This window comes from Pan paniscus, chromosome 8 (assembly GCF_029289425.2).
Source record: "Pan paniscus chromosome 8, NHGRI_mPanPan1-v2.0_pri, whole genome shotgun sequence".
NCBI classification, from domain to species: Eukaryota; Metazoa; Chordata; class Mammalia; order Primates; family Hominidae; genus Pan; species Pan paniscus.
The window spans coordinates 71,476,948-71,501,766 of NC_073257.2; the positions used below are offsets into that span (position 1 = coordinate 71,476,948).

The following is a 24,819-nucleotide window of genomic DNA, read 5'->3' on the forward strand; positions in this document are numbered from 1 at the left end:
CTTTGGCTGGGATTTACCTTTGAGCTGTTTACGACCTTTAGCCAAATCATTCATCCATTTCAGGACTTCAGGATTAGAAGTCTTGTCACCATGTGAAGGCTACCAAGGGAAGGAAAAAATGGGGGTGGAAGGGAGGGAAGGAGGGAGAGGGTGGGGGAGAAAAAGAGAAAAGGAAAAACAAAATTTTTAAACAGATGAGCTACACAAAGATAGTTTAGGAATATATAAAGCTGGGAGAGAAATTCGGGTGTGAAATTTCTGATGGAGTTGCTTCTGATGAAGTTACCTCTAGGAAACAGTAAATATTCTTGACCTCCTCTACTCTTTAATCCTTGCTATGGGCACTATTTCTAAATGTGCCTAGTCACCTAACATTTTTCACATAGTCCTGGCCATGCCAGTGCCCCTGCAGTCAAACTGTCAATCACCTTGCAGGTCACCCACAGCCCATATATACCCCATTGCCAGGCCATTTTCTGTAGCACTGCAGATGACTGCACTGATACAAACCAGTGGTTACTACCTTGCTTGTGGCTCACACACATGCTTATGACCATAACCCGTGGGAGAATACTGAAAAACTGGAAGATTTAGCTCTTATCAGTTATATCCTCTAAGCTAAAGAAAGGAGACTCCGGAATCTCTAAAACCTGACAATATTCCCGAGAAGTCAGTCTGTTAGGGGGATACGCGGATTTCTAATATCTTCACTAGTGGTAGTCAAACATACTGTCCCTCTACCCCCACAGATCAGTAAAAACTGATCTTAAACAAGTCAAGGCTACCATAGGAACTTACATGCAGGCTGAAGAAAATTAATGGTTACTTTAAATTAAGGATGTACAAGGAAGTATAAAATATGCTCAAGGTGACATGATCATAAACATAATAGCCTGAAATATGTGCATTGTTAATGACCAAATCTAGGGGTTCTGTCATTTTTTTTCCTTAAGGATCCACTAAATCCATGTAACAATGGCAGGTTGTTGGTGAGAGGGAGGCACAGGAAGATGGCAGATTTTTAAAACTCAAAGGAAAAAACTACTGTGTGACAGGATCATCACGTGTACATGAGTTTAGGTATGCTCATTGTAAAACACAAGGCATGATTCTGTCAGTTCTGAAGTGATTTAAAAACCATACATTTTAAAATTAAAATAGAAAAGAAGATTGACAATGTTTCTTTCCTAGAAGAGCTTGAATAGGAGACTGGTTTCCCTGAGGGATGGCAGAGGGATAGGGAAGGGGTGGGAGGGGGAAAAAAAAAAAAAAAAAAAAAAAAAAAAAAAATCCTGGTTTCAGGACCATGGACAGTGACACGTGGCCCTCAATCCCCAGCTCTCTAAAACAGCTTAGCCTAGTCCTACCTATCTATGGTTTGCTAGAATGATGCACTGTATCGTCTAGTACTTTGGTTTGGGTAGCAGTCTGGTTACACGGAAAGTCAATGTTTTACATTTGGTTTCCCAAAATCCTTAGAGAATTCTCCACTCCGATCTGAGAACACACCTTGTTGAACAATGCTTCACTGCATCTGTTCCACACAGTTATTTCCATCTTTTGAAATATGGTAAAAACAAACACACACACACAAAAAAAATCCTAAGGCCTTAAGCCAGTGACTGCAAAAGAAATAAGTTTTTACTACGGTGCATAGAACTTAGAAGAAATTTAAGGCTAAATTTCTGACAAAATAATTTAAAGCCTGAAATCAGTTTCTGAAATGAATTTATTTCCCTACCCTTGAAGAAGCTGTTAAAAGGGTTAAATCAGACTCACATGGATGGCAGCTCTCAAATCACATGGAAAGTTCTCATATACAAGCTGTAGATCTTCAAGACTTTTAACTTCTTAAGTGAAATATTCTGATTCAAAAGACCCCAAACGTCATACACACGGAAATTACATAGGTTTAGATTTTGTTCAATGCAATTAAAATTGACCTCCTAAGTGCCATTGTATGAGATTTGTGATCTGCCAAAGATGGTTCAAAAAGACACATTAGAAAAATTACTGGGAGGGTTATAAAAAGACCTCAGTTGCTGTTCTGGCTAGAACTATTCTTTGCTGTGTGATTCTGGGAAACTCACTTCCCCTTTCTGGGCCTCAGTTTCTTCAGTTGTCAGATAAGACAAAAGACTGATTCTTTCCAATTCTAACATTCCCTGATTCCACTGAAAGTGGACGTGTGGCTGACGCAGCCTTTTCTTAGCCCAAGAGTCCAATAATCAAATGCAAAATCAGATGTAGAGAATTTGGGGTAGGTATATAAAATGGTTACAGTAAACAGAGATGGAAAGATATACGTGATACATGGGTATCAAAATAGCACAGAGGCCCAGCAGGAGCCCAGATTCAAAAATTAGCAATGGGTGCTATGAATTCCACAGTCAGGCTGTCAGGAAGGGGAGCCTTACACACAGCAACCAGTTAAAGCCCATTGACATGTCAAACCTCTAAGCACAGCCTGGCATGCTGACAGGAAGGACAAGGGTTTCCTGAGACCTGTGAGGTTCTGATTATAACAAAGACTTCTATAGACACTGAAGCAGCGGTGACCAAGGAGCTTCCTTCCCCTACTGCTCCCTGATCTGTCCTTCCATATGTGTATTTAAGTCTATGTTTGTGTGTGTGTACATGTGTGTGCATGTGCATGTGAGCTCTAGCTTCAGAAAACTCTAGACAAAGGCAGAAGATGTTTCCAGGAGGAATTCTCTTCCAAAATAAGCATCCAAGATCTGTGGCTCTGGGTAGAAAACTCCAGTGGAGAATTAACATGTACAATTTTCCTTTATTTTCTGACAAGGCAGAGACTGCCATGGAGTAGCCTATTTAAATATATAACTCATAGATTTAAAAGTTTGTGTTATCTAGGACCATTTACTTCCTTTGTACCAAACACTGTAATAAGCATTATGTATGTACTTCCTTATTTACTACTTACAAACTTAAGAAGTCGCTACCTGATACTCCATTTTACACATGACCAAACTGAGACTCAGAAAGATAACAAGTCCAAAATCACAGAGTTCTTAAGTAGCCATGCTGGATTCAAATCCAAAATAGTCTGACTCAAGAACTGCCAGATAAGAAGTGTTAACAGGTGCTGGGAATGGAGCCCCTGGTTGTTACTCTGTATTTTCCAATACGAGGACATCATAGATCCAGTAACACGCCAGCAGCAAACAGGTGAAATAAACTTCTCCCAGGATACCTGGATCTTTTAAAAAGCAGACACTTAAAAATTTTACTTCTATTCTATTGCAAAACCTACTCATCTGTAATCCACTGACCCAAGTTGCGACCTGATAGAACACAACTATCTTAGGCAAGTCATTTCCATCAGGTGTCAGTTTCATTATCTGTAAAATAAAATCCTGGACTAATAATGTGTTGAGCTCCCTTCTGCTCTGTAAAAGACAATAAATAGCTGTGACTGCCTGACTCTGGGGAAGACAATCTTCAACATCCTGACTAAAGTTGCCTTGAAAGCCAAACTGATTTTTCTCCCATTTTTGCAAAGCTAAAATCTGCTCCTTAAAACTCCTCCTTCAGTGAATTTCAGGCCACTGTGGGAAGCAGGACAGGAAGAATGGAAGAGTGGAATATTATCCACTCTCACCTCCCTCCCCAGTACTTACTCTCATACTCACAAGAACTTTCCAATTGCCTCTGTACCAAGTGTTTAGTGAACCTTTAAATATTTCAAGATGTATGAGAGATTATTCCCTGTTCTCTTTTATTCTAATAACAAGCTGTTCTGAGCTCTCTGCCGAAGACCCAATGTCTTTGTCCAGTTCTCTTTGGATATGCTTTTTCTGTATGCCATGGTCACTACTGGAGAAAATAAAAGCAACACTGACCATCAAGACACTTACCTATGACCCTATTGTTTCTTACATAAGAAGAAAGGAGGCTCATGTTTGCTGCAGTGCAGTACTAGCATGAAAACTAGTGTCTCTCTGATGGGGAAAGGAAGGCTTAGGGTTGGTTCTTATGAGTGGCCTGAACAGATGTCACTTGAGAGGTCCTCATTCACCAACAAGGAAATACTTTAATGTCAAAGAAACCATCTCTCCCTCATTCTGTTCCACAATTGGAGACCCCTCCCTTGGATCTTTAATAAGTTTTTATCAAAATGCAATTGAGAAAAAGTAAAAAAAAAAGAAAAAGAAAAAGAAGAAGAAGAAGACCATAATTCAAAGCTTTCCAAATTTTGTTCCTCAGAAAAAAAAAGGTGAGATCAATAATCAAATAAGTTTGGAAATAATAGTTGTAATCCATTACTAGAAAATATCCTAGCAGAGATCAACTGACAGCAGGTGAGAACAAGACAGATAGAAGATGAAGACTCTATGATAGGTCCAGGTTGGCCCATGGGAACAGAGCTGTCCCCTGGCAAAGAAGGGCACCCAGAAAGGAAGGACAGAGGCTGAGGAGAATCCAGACACCTCTGACCAATCCGCTCCTATGTCAAACCCCAGGGTTCTTACCCGGTATTTCTTTTCTTGTTCAAATTTTTCTTCAAATTTCCGAATTTTCCGCTTGAGGCTCTGGATGTGCTTGGTGAGCTGGGTGATGGTCTGTGGCTCCTTGCCATCTCCACAGCTGCAGCGTGAAGAACTCCGCGGCCTGTAGTGATTACAAGGAGGAAGGAGTATCAAAAACAGTGGGCTTCCAGTAAACAGTTCTGTTGATCTACAAACCAAAATTCCTGGATTGTCAGAGAAGTCCAGAGGGAAGTTCATTATTTGATGAGGCCACCATGGTAGCATCTGCTCATTAATGGAGACTCCCTATCACAAAACTCTGTTATGGGTGGATGTTGTCTTGGACTTTAGTGTAAAATGTCAAAATATTAGTCCAGGAAATGTGTTTTGTAAAGCTTAGAGGAGGCCAATTTAAGACTCGAAAGAGACAGTACTGTTGAGGTTCTGTCCTCAGTAGGTTGCCCAAGCCATACCTACCAACATTTTCAAGGAAGATTTAGATGAGTGGTTAACTTTTCTTGACATAACAGGACTTTTTTTTAATATGATGAAAGGATGGGCCTCTTTTCCAGAAATTGCATACACCCCCTCACATAACACACACTTTACATGCAATGCCAATAATTCACTAACTCTTTCAGGTCCATCGATAGATAGTTCATGGACCCAGGGTTAGATATATTCAAGAAAAAATGGCAGGAGTTCTGACGGAGAAACCAGGGATTCCCTGGGAATATTTTTAGCCAAGGGATTCTTAATCTTAATTATACATCAAAATTATTTGTGGAACTTAAACATAAACAACACATAGTTCCTCAATCTCAAATGCAAATTCCAAGTGGAATGTGTAGGGGGCAGGCATCTGATTACACACACACACACACACACACACACACACACACACATTATTTGGATGAGGGTAGCTATTGTAAGCTACCACTTTTCTAGAATCTAACAAGAAATGTAGATGGACAACTCCCAAGTGTTCCCAGAACTCATCCATTGATGCTACCACTGGACATGGAAAGAATATTGAGTTCATCAAGAATGATATGTCTGATATGTGCATGTACATATACTTACTTAAGATTCTGGTCATTTCACCAAAAATGTTCAAACATGTGAGCCGCTGGGCTATCCTGTCTCTCATGACCATTTCCTCTTGAGGTATCAAGGCCTGCAATGGCATCCCCAACTAGCAAGTACACTAATTTTTGTCATTTATTGTTCCAGTCTCGCAGTTGCGTTAGGCAGGCACATTTGTGCTATTTCAGTCACACTTCATTGTAGTTTATAAATGTGGTATTTGAAAAACTGTATGAAATGAAGACAATAACAAAACAGTTTTCTCACATCATAAACTGCTGAGTGCTGGGTGGAGATGGGGCTGACTCGGGGTCTAAGTTGAATCTCTGGCTTTGGCTGAAGATGGAGCATCGTGGCGACAGCAGTGGGTTATCACCATCAGTGATGTGATAGAGCAGCCTGCTGGTCCCCACACACTGGAGGTCTTCTGGTGCACTGTCGGCCTCATTCTGCCCATCTTTGTGGACTGGTGAGGGGTCTGGGCAAATGAGACAAATCATCAAGACTTAGAAGTGACAGAGGGCTTGAGACTGTCGTGTTCCTAAATAAAGATCATAAGCATTCATTATAATGGCTTGCCTCTTTGTCATTTCTTCCTTCTGGGGATATGAAAAGCTTTCAAAATATTGTCATGTTTATTCTCACAGAACCTGGACAGAAAATATTACAAAGCTGTTAACAAAACAAAGGAAACAAATAAGTTTGGTATGAGTTATACAATCAACACAACCCCAAACTACAAAACAATCTTCTTTTCATTTCACATTATTTGCATAAGTCCGAGGGTATATTACAAAATGTTAGAGCAATAAAAAGAAAACAATAAAATGGAGCTGGAGCAAAAGACTATAGATTATCAGGAAGAAAAGGTATAACAACCAGTGAAGGAAGGGAGAGAAGGGAGTAGGAGGAAAAGAGAGAAAAGAAAAACAAGAGGAAGAGGGGAGAGGAGTCCCCAGAAAGAAAATTATTCAGCAATCATCAAAAATGATGGAGAACTCTGCTTATCAACAAGGAATGATGTTCAGAATATGCTAAATGGAAACCACAAATTTCAAAACAAAACATTCCGTTTTACATAAACACATACGTTTATATGTACAAATAAATGCACTAAAAGATCAAAGAGGTTACATAGCAACTACAAAGCATGGTAGAATCAGGAATTATTCTATTTTTTTCTCCAAAACTTTATGTACAATTTTATTTCAGGCAAAACAAAAAACATACACAAAACCTTCTCCGAACCCTCTCCCCGGCTAGCCATCTCTGTCCCTGAATTCTCACTAGAACCAATCCCCTTTTAAGTTAGTTCCCCACCTCACAGTCGTCCAGAAGGTAAGTACCCCTCTGCTATGGAAGTAAGGGCAGGCGACTGAGGCACAGCAGTAGGGGATCAGATCATTAGGAAACTGAGTCAGGGGGCCAGAAGAAGGAGCTCTGCACCCTAGGCTCTGTACAGAGTTATTCAAGAAGCAGCCCAGTCTCCTTCTCAAGTTTGCTCAACAGACAAGTCAGGACCAGCCAAGGCTTTCTCTTACTACTTCTTCTCCAACGAAAGGGGGAAACAAAAGATTTTCTGGATGAATAAGCAGAATCAGAAAACACTGATGCTCTGCTTGTCCAAAATAAACACTTATCACAATTTGGTACCAGATGAATCTTAATCAGATTTAGAGTGGCTCCTTTTCTCTAGAGCTTGAAATGCAATCTGCTTTGCGTAACATCAAAGGTCTGATTAGGTCCTCCTGTGTTTTCAGCTGGCTTCTCCCCTGGTGGATTGTAGACTGGAGAATGGATAACGCCTCCTATTTTGCCTTTGCAGCTCACTGACAGCACTGTCGGTGGCTGAGGCTAGTCAGAAATGGATGTGATGACAAAAGAGTTGGAGGGAGGCGAATGGCAGTGCCTCCAGCCCAAGACAAGGTGTAATGGTGTGACTGACACACATCACCACAGGCAACACCCTTGCCATGAATAATTTACCCAGAAAACTCTGCAGTTTGGAAAGAGCCCTCAGCAGTAACAGGAATAAGAGTTACTAACCAATAACTCATAGCATATAATATCACCTTCAAAATACACCAGTAGGTGTATGGGTTCCTCATCAAATCCTTTTCTTAAACCACCAGGCTCTAAGAAGAAATGTGTTTTATTCATGTTGCCAGTTTCTTGGAAATATCTTCTGGAAATAATAATGGGGAAGAAAATAATCTTTAGCAGGCACCTGGGACCACCATATTTTTACTGAAATGGAAAAGGTCTGAGACCTTCAACCCTTCAGCTCATTTGTGGCCCCAGGGTCAAAACTAACAAGGTCTCTTATTGGTTGCTGTTTTATAATGCCAAAATGGAAATACTTGGGATCCTAGTAACATGACTGTGAAGCAGTGCCAGGGAAAGATCTCAGTTTCTGGAACCCATAGAGTCCTAAAATATAACTTTGTAGAATCACACATCACTACAAATGGCTTTTTAAAAAACTGCATTGCAACAGTAATTGTAAACCTCCATTTATATGGCATCTGTTTTCCCTTGGGCATTTGCATAATTTACCATGTGGCCCAATTAACATCCTAACCTCCTTGCCTCCAATTCACTATTGAAGGAAGCTGTGAGCCAGAAAGATCCCAAAGCAACCAATTGAAAAGCAACACCAGTCAAAAACTGGTAATTTTGTAACCCCTCAGTTCTTTGTCCAAACTCCCCATTTGAGTTGAGAAGGGGCTTAATTAAATCAGCTGATGCATGCATATGTGTGTGTATTTGTGTAGACAGAATTACTGAGCTCTTTGCTCAGAAGAGGCTAGTGTAGATTCAGAGCCAATGCTGCTGCTGTCCTGGGAAGAGTCCAGGCCACTGCTTCCAGACCCTACTTCCCAGTAGGGAGAAGCTGATGGCAATATTAAACTAAGGTGGAACCTTTGTTCCCTAGGGGCACATTACTTTCTATCCCCAAGGAAGGGGCAGCTTGCCAGGACTCATCCTGCGATGCAGTATGTTTTAGAGGAAAGGGTCTGGGAGCCAGGAGTTTGGTGCGCCTATACTTTCTGTGGGGCTCCAGCCAGTTTCCCCACCTCTCTTTTTCATTGTTTGGCCTGTCTTCCTCACAGGACTGTGATAAGAAAAATAAAAGGAGACACTCTCTACAACATTGTGCCAATACAGTAGTCACCACTTATTGGCAGGGGATAAGTTCCAAGACTCCCAGTGGACACCTGAAACCACAGAGTGCATCAAACCCTATATATACTACGTTTTTTCCTATATATAGAGAGAGCTTTGATAAAGTTTAATTCATAAATTAGGCACAGTAAGAGATTAACAACAACAACTAACAATAAAATAGGACAATTATAACAAGATACTGTAATAAAAGTTGTGTAAATATGATCTCTCTGAAACTATTTATTGTACTGCACTGTGGGCACCTGAAACTGCTGAAAGGGAAGCCCAGGATATGGGGAGACTACTGTAGCAACAATGCTGTTACTTATGCTTACGCTTCATCCTAAGCAAGGACCAAGAATTCATGAATTTGATGTACTAGTTACATTTTTAAAAACTAATACACATTAAAACAAATTCCTCTTAAAAGTAACAATATTCACCCATGCATCCTTTGTATAGGGTATTTGGTGAAATCTTAAGATAAAGCATGGAAACTACTGAACACAGCATCTATGAGACCCATTATTTTTAACAAATATTATTATTAATATAAGAAAGTTGAATATTGTCTTCTCTTACTGAACACCAACCTCATTTGGAAACCCTACAGGGTTAATGTGGAAAATAAGAACCAATATATCCCTCAACATGTTGTCACTACTCTGAGTCCCTATTTATAAAAACATAATAATCATCATATCTAATATTTATGAAGTGACTCACTGTGTCCTCAATCTTATTCTGAGATTTTTTGCATGTATTTAATCTTCATAACAACTACATGAGGCTGGTAGTAATATGCTCTTCATTTTAAATTCACTAGGAAATGTTGCGTAACTAGGCTATCTCCATTCAGGGAGAGTTTGACCAGTGCTTGACATAGAGGATGCCACATCTCTGACTTGGAAGCCAGAGTGTTTCTGGCAGCACAGTCACTGAGCAGAAGGGAACATACAGAAGAAAAGTAGTTACTATCAGTGTGTGAAGGCCAAGAGACCACTTCTGCTCAGGCTGTAACCCCAAGCAGAAGCAAATGCTACACTATAGTGGTTAAATGAGTTAGTCAGATTTAAAAATCTATCTTTCTAATGTGAATTTAAAGCTATTCCAAACCTAAGTAAATCTCTATCTGCAAAAACTTGAGATGGGGTGCTGAGATGTGTAGATTCGTAAAATTGCACTCTTGGAATTGCCCATCATGGTGGGCTCATAAATAGCATTCAGGGACATTCCAAAATGCCAAACTTCAGCCTTTGTTGGTTTCAAATGATAAATAAGCCAAAAGCATGTCTGTGATTCTAATGAGGTTCAGGCCTTAGCATTCTCAACCAGCCTCTCTCAGGACAGACAGCAGGGAGGATAATAGCATCACCCACACACAGAGGACCACAAAAACAAAGATGAAAAACAACCAAGAAAACATCTGATGGATACATGATGGGTTCAGTTTTAGGTATGTCACATTTGAGTTCCTGAGGCACTAAAGGGTTAGCTATATGGTTAGGGGAGAGAGAACATGGGTAAACCTGAAGTCATCCCAATAACCAAGGCGAGAAAACAGATGAGCTTCCTTGGGTAGATAGCACTGAGAAAGGAGATGCAGTATCGTCATGTCAGGTGGGAATGAGGGCAGATGAAAAGGGACTCTGGGTTGGGGAGACTGACTGAGCAGTGAGGAGGTCAGCACTCCAAGCAGTCTTATGTGCCAGTTTCTATAGATGGCCACTAGACGTGTTAGGGAGCTGGAGGGGTGGGAAATTTGTCACCCTGAAAACAGGGCTGGGCTTCATGACAGTCACCCTGCAAACCCAAGAGGCAGTTTGCCATAATGGATAAAAACACGAGCCACAGGCTCAGGAAGACCCAGATTCTCGTCCCAGTTTTGTCACTGGTGTGACCTGGGATGCATTATTTAATCTCTCTCAATCTCATTGAATTTGAGCAATAACCAAGGGAAATGTCCAATGGACAGCTTCTGATCTCTGAGAACATCTTTTACTCTCCCTATGTCACCAAAATGGAGCCAACTGCTCAGATAACAAGGCTGAACAATGTCCTGCCCAGGTCCAGGGTTCTCCCTGAGCTGTGGAGCTAGGGAAAGAGAAATTATCCATCATAGTGTGGAATATTCAGAAGTGCCCTCTAGGGATACAGAGAAAGCTGGGTGCTGGATGCTTATCATTTTTCAGCCTACTTGACTCTCCAGGTCTTCTAGTCGATTCTTGAATAGTTGATCACCTTAGTGGTACAGCTGATAAAAATCTGCTATTAAGATGACAAAAGCTATTTTCAAATGGGAGTTTTCATTTATGAGCAGAAGCACTATGGGGAGAATATTTGGGGAACATTGAATATACAAAGCAAACAGAAAGACCACTGAAGGAAATTCCAACCTTCGATGTGGGCGGTACCTTTACTAGTCTCATCCCAAGTCAATTAGAAAGTATAGTCAAGAATGATTCATCTCAAGTGGCATGAGTTAGGCTGAATTAGCCAATTCAGTCAGGGAAGTTGGACCAGCAGCTCCAGATAGAGCCAGAGGAACGTATGATTCTCAAGGAACTCGAAGAGACAGGACAGGTTGTCTACCTAGCCCTGGGCCTGGGAGGCATCAAGAGCAGTGTCAGACACCAAGCTTCTGGGCATGCCATCTGGTCACTTCCAGGCACTCTTTCTATGCATGAAAAGCTAATACTAAAAGAACCCAAAGAAAGGTATTTTTATTTATTTTTATTTATTTATTTATTTTTAATTATACTTTAAGTTTTAGGGTACATGTGCACATTGTGCAGGTTAGTTACATATGTATACATGTGCCATGCTGGTGCACTGCACCCACTAACTCATCATCTAGCATTAGGTATATCTCCCAATGCTATCCCTCCCCCCTCCCCCCTCCCCACCACAGTCCCCAGAGTGTGATATTCCCCTTCCTGTGTCCATGTGATCTCATTGTTCAATTCCCACCTATGAGTGAGAATATGTGGTGTTTGGTTTTTTGTTCTTGCGATAGTTTACTGAGAATGATGGTTTCCAGTTTCATCCATGTCCCTACAAAGGACATGAACTCATCATTTTTTATGGCTGCATAGTATTCCATGGTGTATATGTGCCACATTTTCTTAAAAACCCTAGAAGAAAACCTAGGCATTACCATTCAGGACATAGGCGTGGGCAAGGACTTCATGTCCAAAACACCAAAAGCAATGGCAACAAAAGCCAAAATTGACAAATGGGATCTAATTAAACTAAAGAGCTTCTGCACAGCAAAAGAAACTACCATCAGAGTGAACAGGCAACCTACAGCATGGGAGAAAATTTTCGCAACCTACTCATCTGACAAAGGGCTAATATCCAGAATCTACAATGAACTCAAACAAATTTACAAGAAAAAAACAAACAACCCCATCAAAAAGTGGGCGAGGGACATGAACAGACACTTCTCAAAAGAAGACATTTATGCAGCCAAAAAACACATGAAAAAATGCTCATCATCACTGGCCATCAGAGAAATGCAAATCAAAACCACTATGAGATATCATCTCACACCAGTTAGAATGGCAATCATTCAAAAGTCAGGAAACAACAGGTGCTGGAGAGGATGTGGAGAAATAGGAACACTTTTACACTGTTGGTGGGACTGTAAACTAGTTCAACCATTGTGGAAGTCAGTGTGGCAACTCCTCAGGGATCTAGAACTAGAAATACCATTTGACCCAGCCATCCCATTACTGGGTATATACCCAAATGACTATAAATCATGCTGCTATAAAGACACATGCACACGTATGTTTATTGTGGCATTATTCACAGTAGCAAAGACTTGGAACCAACCCAAATGTCCAACAATGAAAGGTATTTTTAAAGTGACTAAAATATATAGGAAACCTGTGTGCAGGGGAAAAGTGGTAATTGACAACTCTCTGTATGTTCAGTTTTTTTGTAAACCTAAAACTGTTCTGAAAAATAAAGTCTATTAACATTTTTTGTAATGACTATAGGCTACTGGTTAAAAGCCCGGGCTCTGGAGTCAGAGGCTTGGGCTTTGTCTGTGATACCACTTGTTGGCAGTTGTTATATCCTTGGCCAGGCAAGTCTCTTCAAATTCAGAATTCTCATTTGTAATCAGTTGAAGACAAATACAATCAGGTATAATAACACAGTACTTGGTCTAATGTAAAAAGTGAATTAAAAAAATTAAATAACTACCTGGAAGTTTGGGCTGTAGGACTGATATTTCCTTCCTATAAAGCAGTTGGAGAAGTGGCCTCAGAGAATTACAGTCATCTGTACATTTTGAAATCTTTCCTTAGAAAACAGGGGGTTAATGCAAAGCTCCTTTCTTCATAGATTATGAAGATGGTTACAAAATCACATAAAAATTATTAATAGTAGATAACTTTTCTGGCCAAGTTATGTCATAGGTTTAGCACAGGACAGATTTTATTGTTACAAATGTAATTCCAAATTTAATAGGTAGTATTTATTCAGCCATCAGCTCTATAGATTATTGCTGTTATAAATACCGTTTGCTTAGGAGAATAAGTGTAATGTCAATCATATGCAAGATTCTAGAGGGGACCTAGGGAATGAACAATATGAAATGTCATTTCCAATCCCTGGAAGTAGTTAGAAATTATGATAGAATACATATTCAAAGACAAATGTAAACATTATCAACTGGAGGAAAGGAGATATGAGTTCTGAGTACAGAAAGAATGCCCAGCTTTTAACATAATGACAGCTGACATTTATGGAGCATTTACCACAGGAGATGAGCTAAGAGCTTCATATATATATTATAGCATGCCATTCTAACAACAATCCTAGGAATTAGATAGTATGCTTTTTCCCATTTTAAACAAAAGGAAACTGAGGAGGATGAGAGAGTAAATAACCTGTCCCAGATCACCCAAGTAGCATGTAAAGTTCTGCAAGGAACTATCTTTCTGAGCTAGGCAGAACCTTTTGCAAAGGGCAGAGTTGAATTAATATTTTAAGAAAATAATTCAGTTCTAATCCTTGTAAGTGCATCCTGGATTAATCTTGTTTTACATTTCAGAAATGACATGGAAGAAGAAATTTTAAACAACCATTGATATGAAAATATATCTGGGTTTTCAAGAAGTCTATGCAAGATTTTCACGCCAAAGATTGTTTTAAAACAAAACTGAATGATGATTGGGCCATGTTTTGCAATGGATGCAAAGTTCACTTAACAATATGCAGCTAAGGGAAGAGATTAATGTCTGTCTTTATGATGGACATGTCAGTACCAATACTTGCAAATGGGTCCTGAATTAATCTTATTCTACATTTCAGAAATGGCATGGAAAAGGAAGTGCAGAATGATAAATCTGAATTTGCAGATGATGTTAACATTTTTCAGAGTGAAATGCTAAGCAACCACAGAACAAGCTCATAAACCATGAAGCAGAGGTTCAATAGTGGCAGATGACTTGCACTGCGGGCCAGTAATGATGCCATTAAAGAAAACAAAGCCAGCTACTCCTAACAAATAACAAGCACTAAGCTATTAGTTTAATCAGGTGTGGGATTTGGGGAGCTCTGATAGAATATACTGATATGACAAAAAAGCCAAGAAAATAATGTGCATCTCTAGGAAAGGTTTGGAAAACAATCCCACAGGCATAATTATTTCATATTTATTTTATAAAATGCCCTTGTTCCCATTTTCACATATTAATTCATTTTTTTAAATTGAGATCATTGTAGATTTACATGCTGCTGTAAGAAATAATAGAGATCCCTTGTATACTTTGCCCGGTTTCTTCCAGTGGTGACATTCTGTAAAACTATAGTACCTCTGCTGATATTTACAAATAAAATTGTAGTATTTGACTCCATGTGAAATACGCTATGCAGTTCAGGTAAATATACATCAAAAGAGGCACAGGGACCTAGAGATGGATTTGATCAGAGGAGGCAAAATTACAGAAACAGAGGGGCTGTAGCAAATAAATCAACCACAAATCTAGATCTCTTCAGTCTGACAAGACAAAGTCAGGGATGGATTTTAAAATGACTTTAAAAATATGTTAATTATATAGAGAGTATATAGACCAGCTATATATTTCATTCCAAATTCTAGAATATTAGAAATTTGGGGACTTACCATTTAAGCTGGATGGTAAATAGCATACTGATGAAGAATTTAGGCTATGGAGTCAGAGTGGGGAAAGCCCCACTAACACTTCCCCACTTTCCACCTAGCCACCCTCTACTCAGCAGCTTTGGGCCCTTCAGCCAGTGTATTATTTCGTTTTCATGTTGCTGATAAAGACATACCCAAGACTGGGCAATTCATAAAAGAAAGAAGTTTATTGGACTCACAGCTCCACGTGGCTGTGGAAGCCTAACATTCATGGCAGAAGGGAAAGGCTTGTCTCACATGGTGGCAGACAAGAGAAGAGAGCTTGTGCAGGGAAACTTCCCTTTTGAAAACCATCAGACCTCATGTGACTTATTCACTATCACGAGAGCAGCATGGGAAAGACCTGCCCCCATGATTCAATTACCTCCCACCAGGTCCCTCCCACAACACATGGGAATTCAAGATGAGATCTGGGTGGGGACAAAGCCAAACCATATCACCAGTTACATCTCCAAGTTTATTTCCTCATCTTTCATCTGGGGGTGATAATGAAAACTATATCATAGAGTTCTTGTGCAGAATAAGAAAATCCATCCACTAATGCCCAATCCATTCACTAATGCCTGATGCAAGTAAAGAGGTCATTGTTAGCTAATGTTGATGTTATTCACTTAAGAGCTTTTACAGCAAAGGTTTCTGAACCTCAGAACTATTGACCATTCAGCACTATTGAACCAGATAATTCTTTGATGAGGGAGAAGGGTGGTCCTGTGCATTTCAGGATGTTTAACAGAATTCCTGGCTTCTACTCACCAGATGCCAGGAATGTCCACCCCCTCATTGTAACCAGTTGTGTCTCTAGATACTGCCAAATGTCCTCGAGGGCGGCAAAAAATAGACCCCAATTGAAAACCCCTATTTTAAAGGAACCAACTTAAGACAAATAAATGAAGTACTACTTTCCATAATAGTAGCCATTTTTTCAGTTAAAGCATTAGATGGTACATCCTGAATATATACAAAGGCTCTAGAAGGCTTTAGAAGTCTCGATGTCACATACACATACACACACACACACACACACCATAATGAATTAAGTTTCTAAAAGATATTTGGAAATTCTGTGCACTTCTGAGGTTGAATGAAAATCTCTTCTTACTGACTTTCAAAGACTATCTGGGGTTGCCCCCACATAGGCTGAAATATCAAGTTTTATGGATAACCAGATGCTCCTAGTAGGATACCTGAAATGCTTTCCTATTCTAGAAATATATTTCTAAATCGCACCTGCAGCAGGAACATATTTCATGTCACCACTGGAGTGGCACCGTGTTCTATAAAGTATTACTGAACCTTCTTGCACTTCAGAATCATCAAGGGAGTTTTTCAAATGTAGGGATTCTTAGGCCTCATCTTTATATTTTAATTTTTAATTTTAAGGTAGGGATCTCAGACAGCTGTAAATTTGATAAGCATTTCCAATTAAATGAAAACTTCTGGTCAAGTGGACAGTGTCTGGAAATATGAGCGAAAAGGTCAGGTTCTGGTTGACTCTGACCTATGTCAACTTCAACTTTGGAAGAGACCTATAGATTATGCAGAATTCTGCATGAGAATAATTGTAGACTCTAAATAGACATACTACATTAGTGTCTTATCCAAATTGAAAGTTCAATTTGAAGATCAAGATTTTAGAAAAATATAATAAAGTACTGCTATGGAATTATTATTTTTAGTAATAGGTGTGCAGTTATTCTGGTGACAGTTTTTGCTAAAACTCCAAACCATCAATCATCCTTGGTCAGACAGAACAAAGGCTACTATGCTGAGTCATGTGGAACATGAACAGTCCTTCTCCACACTCTAAAATCATAAGCAGTGGAAAAGACAATCCTCATTCTATTTTCCGTTCAATCACATCAGAATAGGTGCTTCCTAATTCCATGCTGGAAATATTTGCTTCAGCTGTAAGAAGATATTGATAGAGTTAGAGGTATTTTGAGCCTATTATGTGGGTTTCTGCCTTAGTCAGTTCTGGCTGCTATAACAAATTACCATAGACTGAGTGGCTTATTAACAACAGAAATTTATCTCTCACAGTTCTGGAGGCTAGAAGTTCAAGATCAGGTGCCAGCCTGGTCAACTTCTGATAAGGGCTCTCTTCCAGCTTGCAGAGGGCTGACTTCTTACAGCTTCACATGGAGGGAAGAGGGCAAGCTAGCTTTCTGTACTCTTATAAGGGCACTAATCCCATGGCCTAATCACCTTCCCAAGGTCCCACCTCCAAACTTCAACATATATTTTAATAAGTTGTTGGGGAAACACAAAGACTCAGTCTATAACAGCTTCTGTCTTACAGGTTGTGGTTTGCAACCTACAAGTAGGGTGACCAACTGTCCTGGAATATCTGGGAGTGAAGATTTCCTAGCATGTGGGATATTTAGTGCTAAAAGTAGGACAATCCTGTGCAAACCAATCCAGTTGGTTACCCTTTGTATGGCCCCAAGCTGCCTTGCAGCCAATTTCCTCTCCATCAATTTTTCCCTAAGGGCCCTCTATTCCTCAAATCTGTCTATATCCCCATCCCACTCACTCCCAACCCTTGGACTTTCTCCTCCTGAAATAAGTAAGCAGATGGAGCCAACTGGCCACAGACCCTGAGTTACAAGTCCCATGTGATCTGTGAGCCTCTTCCCGTTGGCAAAATTGAGGTACAGCAGAGTCAGACAGAACTTGACATTATCTCCCAATTCAAGACACTGTCCACTTGAATAGTGTGGTTCTATTATTCAGGAGGGTTTATGAAACACACAGATTCCAGGACTTTCATCCTAGACTGTCTAGAGAGGATGCCAGAGAATCTCCACATTGGAAAAGCTTCCTGGTAATTATGATCTGTAAGAAGGTTCTGGAACAGTATCTAGAATACAGTGTCCCCAGGGGTACCATGAAATGCGTTCTTGCTGCATATGCAGTTTACAACTGGATGTCTAGGACAGGGGAGCATGTCAAGTCTCTTACTAGGTGGAACTGATCTTGGCAACCCATAAACCCAAGTTAAAGCCAATCAAGTCTATAGTGAATTTGAAACCCACTAGGTCACATGAATTTATACTTATGAATGTTTGCTATTTATGGTTAAGTGACAGCATATTATATCCAGGTATTCTTATGAAAATCACTTGTTCATATCACATATTCAAATCCGTGTTCAAAATCACGGATTTTGTCCATGTTATTGACATCAAAAATTACTAATTGAATTTTTATAACAATTATGATTTGAATATTTGTATACATGTAAGGCTCAGAGATAATGCTAGATGTTAAGAAAGAGAAAACTGTTTATAAGTTACTATAATCTTTTATGGACTATGGCCATCTGTGTTCATCTTACACAACCATCCTCTCACCAGGACTAACATGAAAAAACTTAAAGTTTTAAGGTGTCCAAAGATCATTCTAGAAATCCATCCCTGAGTTAAGAACCATGGATCTGAGCATAAATTTCTTCCCTGAGTGACTCATTGATTAGAAAAATGCATGGTCTTCCTGTAAGAGTGCATCTAAGAACCCAGTGAGACCAAACCATCCCATAATTTAAGTCACAAAGGCACCTTACAACTGCCTGTCACTTTGGCAATATCCCTGCCAAATGAAGAGACTCCTTAGGTCCCTGGAAACATCAGTTTTCTAGATGTCTCTACAATCTAGTTTTCTAGACTCTCTTGGGAGATCTCTGAGACATTTCAGATTCATCTACATTTTGGAAAATCCAGCATGCAACCCACAAGCCTCCTCTCTAAAGAGACTTCTGCACATCTCTGCCATTTGATATTTAACATGGAATGCATTGCTAGTTCCTCCATGTGAGCAATCCCTACATAAACCCTGTATTTATTTTCATTTTATAACAAGTAATAATAAGCTTGTACAAAATCTTGCCCATGCTGAATTAGAAAATCCAAAACTATTCTTAATTGTTGGGAAGACACATAAAAGTCATGATGAAAAGAAGAAAAAATATATCCACATCCAACATGCAACAAATATTTTACTGAACACTTTGTCAGAAACTTGTATAGTTAATCCAAATCATCAAATAACTCAACAGTTAACTTGTACTTGGCTTGAGACTTCTTTATGTGTTTTGTATTAAATATGTTGTTTGTTTGCAGGGAGTGGAATATGGTGTTGAGGGAAGAAAAGGGATGTTGTCTAAATAATCTGACTGAAATTGCTAATTGGCTTGACATTGGCTCCTGTTCAATTTTATTTGCCACTCATCCAAACATAATGGCCAACAGAGCAGGAGAGCTCACTGGGCAACAAAGACAGCCAACTGGCCACCTGCATCCATAGGGAAACAATGTACCACTCACCAGCAATGCTATACTAGGCTTCAGTGTCTTATGAAGAATGGTAGTACTTCACAGGTCAGTTTAAGTATTTAATATAACACACAAAAAGTGCTTAGAACAGTGCCAGGATCATAGAATGTTTTAAATAATGACAGTAGCTACTACTAGTAGCTATTATATGCCACCATTATTAGTACACATTCCAGCACTGGAGATTACTGATTTACCTGCTTAGACTATGTGGGTCTGTTTTCTTTCTTTTTTCTTTAAAATTTGTTTAAATTGTTTATTTATTTTTACTTTTAATTTGGGCATATAGTAGGTGTATATATTTATGGGGTCTGCTTTCAACAGGAGTATCTAAAATGTACAATTGCTAATGGTACTGAAACAGATTACCTGTGTAAATCTTTGCCTTCAACTCCTAGAGATTAAGGACCTTTCATGAAGAATGCTCCCTAAGCCTATTTCTACCATTTATCTGGAAACCAGTCTGCAAACTTGTGACCTCTTCGTTATGTTAGAAAACATAAGCTGTGCTCTCACTTATATAAATCAGTGTTTCTTTCCTCTCCAAATATTCCTGGGAACATTAATTTGCCTGCTGTTGGCTAGCCAATCTACCATCCCCGGAATTAAAGCCAGAGACTAACAGAAAATTGAGACTCAATTTGGGACTTTTTGACAAGGAAATTAATGAAAAAAAAATGGAAACCAAACAAGACAATACAGGATCAGAATGAGCTGTCAGTGGACCACTCACCCCCACTTTCCCTGCATGCATGGATCATCTTACAAGCAGTTAACAGGAAAGGAAGTAGCAGTATGGAAACTTCCCCATCCTCAACACATCAAAAAGAAGAATTTCAAGACAGCACAGGTTATCTAGGTCCAGTAATATAAAATAAGCATAGCACTCATTTGTCCCAGGAGACCAAATGGGAAAATGAAGACTAGAAGTTGTGATGGGTACTTTCACCTTACACAAATGACACCCATTTGTGTAAGTGTGACTCTTGGCCACATCTAGACAGGTCTATGTTATAGCAAATCCCAATCCTTCCTGCTCCCCCTCAGCAACTCCTGGGCAACTCAGAAGCACCTCTTGGGCTTTCATGTTGCCCCAGGCACTGTTTTCCCTCAGGGGCTCAGGCTGAGTGTGAACCAGCAAGAGACTGAACTACCTTGAGAGTACAATTTGGGACAACCCCCAGCCCTGTATCTTACCTGCAGAATCTGTCCCATCGGCAAGCACACTCTGGGTTGATGCTGGCGCTGGGTCCTTGACTCCATGCACCTGAGCAGCTTCTTCCTGGTTTGTTAAAAATGCAGAGCACAGATCAGATTCGAGGGCTTGCAGCTTCAGCAAGGAATTCTGCCAGCAAAAGCAGAACATGAGGCCAGCTAAGTAGATGCCTAACACACAACAGTGTGTCCGCAGCTCCCGCAAGCACCTTCCTCCACTGCCTGGCAGGAAGAGGGTGGTGGCAACAGCTGCTTCAGGGAAAGAACTGGTTGTGCCAGAATCATATACGCATCATTCCACATGCAGGCTCAGTTTCTGCCTCATTTAAATCCTAACGTATATGGATTATCTGTGACACATGGGACTGGTGATTTCATCAGCAAGAGACGCTGCATCTGGAGAACCAATCTGAGAAGATATCTGCTTCCCGGGTGCTTGAGGCTTTACGCTTTGAGTGTTTCATTCATTGTGCTGACATCAGGAAGCAGAAGACATTAGGTCCCTCCCTGGCTACCGTTCATAAAAGCCATCATCCCTCCAAAGCAAAGACTGCAGCAAACTGCAGTGCACAAAGAGTTACTGCTGCAGAGGCTGCCTGGCATCTGGGAGGGGCTTTGAGGCTCCCTAGTCCACATTGGTATGCTGGGGTATGTGTGTGTGTGTGTGTGTGTGTCTTCTAAAGTTACTTCTCTTACATGAGAACAGGGTGAAAGAAAAGGGTGGAGGGAGATGACCTTGGTCATTTAGCATGGCCTAGCCACTGAGGAAGAAGCAATTTATCTTTCATAGCCCTCAGCATAACCTCCCACCCACTCTCTTCATTTCTCATTTAAAATTTCTCCCATGATTCTTAATAAGAACAAAGTCATACAGATTGACGCATGCATCCTGCCATGATGCAGATGCCAGCAAATTAATTCCCCCGACCAGGTGAAAGTGAGTCAGCCTGAGTCCCTGGCCAGGCTCTCTCCCTCTCCACGAGAAGGTTCTGCAGGTCTCAGCTGCTCTTCTGTCCTCCCAGCTCCAGCAGGGGTGGGCACCGGGAGCAGAGCCACTGGTCCTTTCCCTGCTAGGACCCTCCAAAACACACAGGCACACACACACCTACTCACACCCTACCCTCTGCATATCCTTTCCCCCACACAGTGTCACTCCCACTCCACAGCCCCACCCCTGCCACATACACACCCTCACCCCCTACTCCACACACACACACGTATGTACACCCTCAGCCCCTAGTGATCACCTCCATCCTACACGCACTCTCATACCTACCCTCACCTCCTACTCCACACAGACGCTCATACCAAACCCCTATACTCTCATCCCTACTCCCCACACCTAAAAACACCCCACCTTCCACACACACACACCCTTACCCCACACATACCTCATACCCTCACATCCAGCCCCCGAAACCTCCCAGCCTACTCCACACATACCCATGCACACCCACCCCACACACACCCACATCCAATTCCCATGCCTTCACATACTGTCCACACACACACACCTGCTCCATACACACCTTCACAACTTTCCTCACATAGACATCTATCCAACATCTCTCACACCCCAACTCCTCCCTTCCATGCAAGATCGAGTCCCACACACACCCCTTGATCCATTCTGTTGATGTGAGTATGAACCTACAGTCGTGTTTTACAAGCTGCCCACCAAGGGATGTCTAAAATCTGTTGTCTCTTCACCATTCTGAAAGGAGCAGGTGCCTAGGCAGGCTCAGGATCACACCTCTGCCATGCCTGGAGATGGGGTGGGACCTGGCGCAAACCTCCTAAGAGCTCAGCGGCTGCTGTCTGGGAGCCCATAGCTCACGTGAAGTACCTGTGTGGGACTGGGCCATTTTTTTGACTTCCTCCTCCATTCTGGGATGTTTTCCCAGCAGCTGAGTGTGGAAGCAAGAATTGAGGTTGTTGACAGGAGCTGCTGAAGGAGCAGGCACACCAAGTTTCTGGGAGGATTTACTATTTAGTAAACAAGCAGCTGGGAGGCAAGCAGAAAGATTCCAGGCAAGTTTCCTACTGAAGGACATTGGAAATCAGTGACCTCTCAAAAAGAGCAAAACTACCCTGAAGATTAACAAATAATGCCATGGGAATGCAAAATGGTGCTGCCACTATGCAAAACAGAATGATGGGCTCCCAAAATATTAAAAATAGAATTACCATATAATCCAGCAATTTCATTGCTGCATATCTAGCCAAAACAATTGGAAGCAGGGACTTGAACAGATATTCATACACTCATACTCATGGCTGCATTACTCACAATAACCAAGAGTTATGTTTTGGATAAAATAATGTCTCTACAAAATTTATACATTGAAGCCCTAACCCCCAATGATACTGTATTTGGAGACAGCCCCTTTAAAGAGGCAATTAGGGTTAGATGAGGAAGCAATACCAGGGAGACGGACAGAAAGAAGGCCATGTGAGAAGGCAGCTGTCTGCAAGACAAGGAGAGAGGCTCAGGAGAAATTGACCCTGCTGGCACCTTGATCTGAGACTTCCAGTCTTCAGGACTGTGAAAAAATACATTTCTGTTGTTTAAGTTTCCAAGTCTGTGATATTTGTCATGGAAGAACTAACAGACTAACACAAGGTGGACACAGCCCAAGTGTCCATGAGCGGATGAATGGATAAACCAAACGTGGTTATGCACATACAATGGAACATTGTTCAGCATTCAAAAGGAAGGAATTCTGACACAGCAACATGCCACAACATGTATAAACTTTGAGGACATTATGCTAAGTGAAATAAGCCAATCACAAAAGGATAACTACTGTATACTCCCACTTGCATAAGATATTTAGAGTAGTAAAATTCATCGAAGCTGGAAGCGGTGGCCTAAGCCTGTAAATCCCAGCACTTTGGGAGGCTGAGACAGGCGGATCACTTGAGGCCAGGAGGTTGAGACCAGGCTGGCTAACATGGGGAAACCTCGTCTATACTAAAAATATAAAAATTAGCTGGGCATGGTGGCACACGCCTGTAATTTCAGCTGCTCAGGACACTGAGGCACGATAATCGCTTGAACCCGGGAGTTTGGGGTTGCAGTGAGCTGAGATTGTACCACTGCACTTCAGCCTGGGCAACAGAGCAAGACTCCATCTCAAATATATATATATATATTCATCATACAGAAAGTAGAATGGTGGTTATCAAGAGCTGGTGCTGGGGGGTGGGACATAGGGAGGAGATGGGAGCTATTGTTTAATGGGTAGAGAGTTTTATATTGGGAAGATGAAAAAAGTTCTGGAGATGGATGGTAGTGATGGTTGCCCAACAGTGTGACTGTACTTAATGTCACTGAACTACACACTTAAAAATGTTTAAATGGTGGCAGGGTGCAGTTGCTCATACCTGTAATCCCAGCACTTTGGGAGGTCAAGGCGGTGGATCACCTGAGGTCAGGAGTTTGAGACCAGCCTGACTGACATGGTGAAACCCTATTTCTACGAAAAAATACCAAAATTAACCGGGTGTGGTGGCACGCACCTGTATTCCCAGCTACTTAGGAGGCTGAGACAGGAGAATCGCTTGAACCCAGGAGGTGGAGGATGCAGTGAGCCAAGATCGCACCATTGCACTCCAGCCTGGGCAATAGAGCGAGACTCCATCTCAAAAAAAAAAAAAAAAAAAAGGCCAGGCGTGGTGGCTCATGCCTGTAATCCCAGCACTTTGGGAGGCAGAGGTGGGAGGATCACTTGAGGTCAGGACTTCGAGACCAGCCTGACCAATATGGTGAAATCCTGTCTCTACTGAAAATACAAAAATTAGCCGGGCATGGTCGGGGGCGCCAGTAGTCCCAGCTACTCAGGAGTCTGAGACAGGACAATTGCTTGAACCCAGGAGGTGGAGGTTGCAGTGAGCGGAGATCATGCCACTGCACTCCAGCCTGGGTGACAGAGTGAGACTCTGTCTCAAAAAAAAAAAAAAGTTAAATGGTAAATTTTAGGTTAGATATATTTTAAGAATTTTTAAAAATGAATGAAAGGTAAAGTAAAAAGAAAGGCTAGCATTCTTTAACTTTACCTTTCATTCTTTTTTTTTTTTTAATTGTAGAACCAGCTGCCTGTCTCAAATTTGTAAGTGCTCTTGTATATTCTGCAAAGCAGAAGAGGGCATAGCTTTCAGGTTCCCACAGAACGAGAGGGAATGTCAGCTTTGCTACATACCATGTGTCTGACTTTGGCCAAGCATCCTAGTTATTCTGGGCCTTAATGTCCTCTGTATAAAGGGGCAGTGTTAACAACAACAATGGTACTTGCTCTGAGGGATGCTCTCAGAATTAAACAAGGGAAATCATGGAAAGCTGGAAAGCACT

The 24,819-nt window shown here is 41.0% G+C and overlaps 1 protein-coding gene across 5 annotated transcripts in view; it reads right to left on the reverse strand.

Moving 5' to 3' along the window:
• The window catches only part of FAM13C (family with sequence similarity 13 member C), a 117,804-nt gene that overhangs the window by 17,930 nt on the left and 75,055 nt on the right, over nt 1-24,819 (reverse strand). For all 5 annotated transcript variants that reach the window (XM_055092820.2, XM_008974649.4, XM_008974647.4 and 2 more), the window contains 4 exons: nt 20,451-20,535; nt 5,844-6,054; nt 4,494-4,632; nt 18-99 (listed from right to left, as the gene is read on the reverse strand). In XM_055092820.2, coding sequence (XP_054948795.1) covers nt 18-99; nt 4,494-4,632; nt 5,844-6,054; nt 20,451-20,535 — 517 coding nt within the window. The remainder of the gene's footprint in view (nt 1-17; nt 100-4,493; nt 4,633-5,843; nt 6,055-20,450; nt 20,536-24,819) is intronic.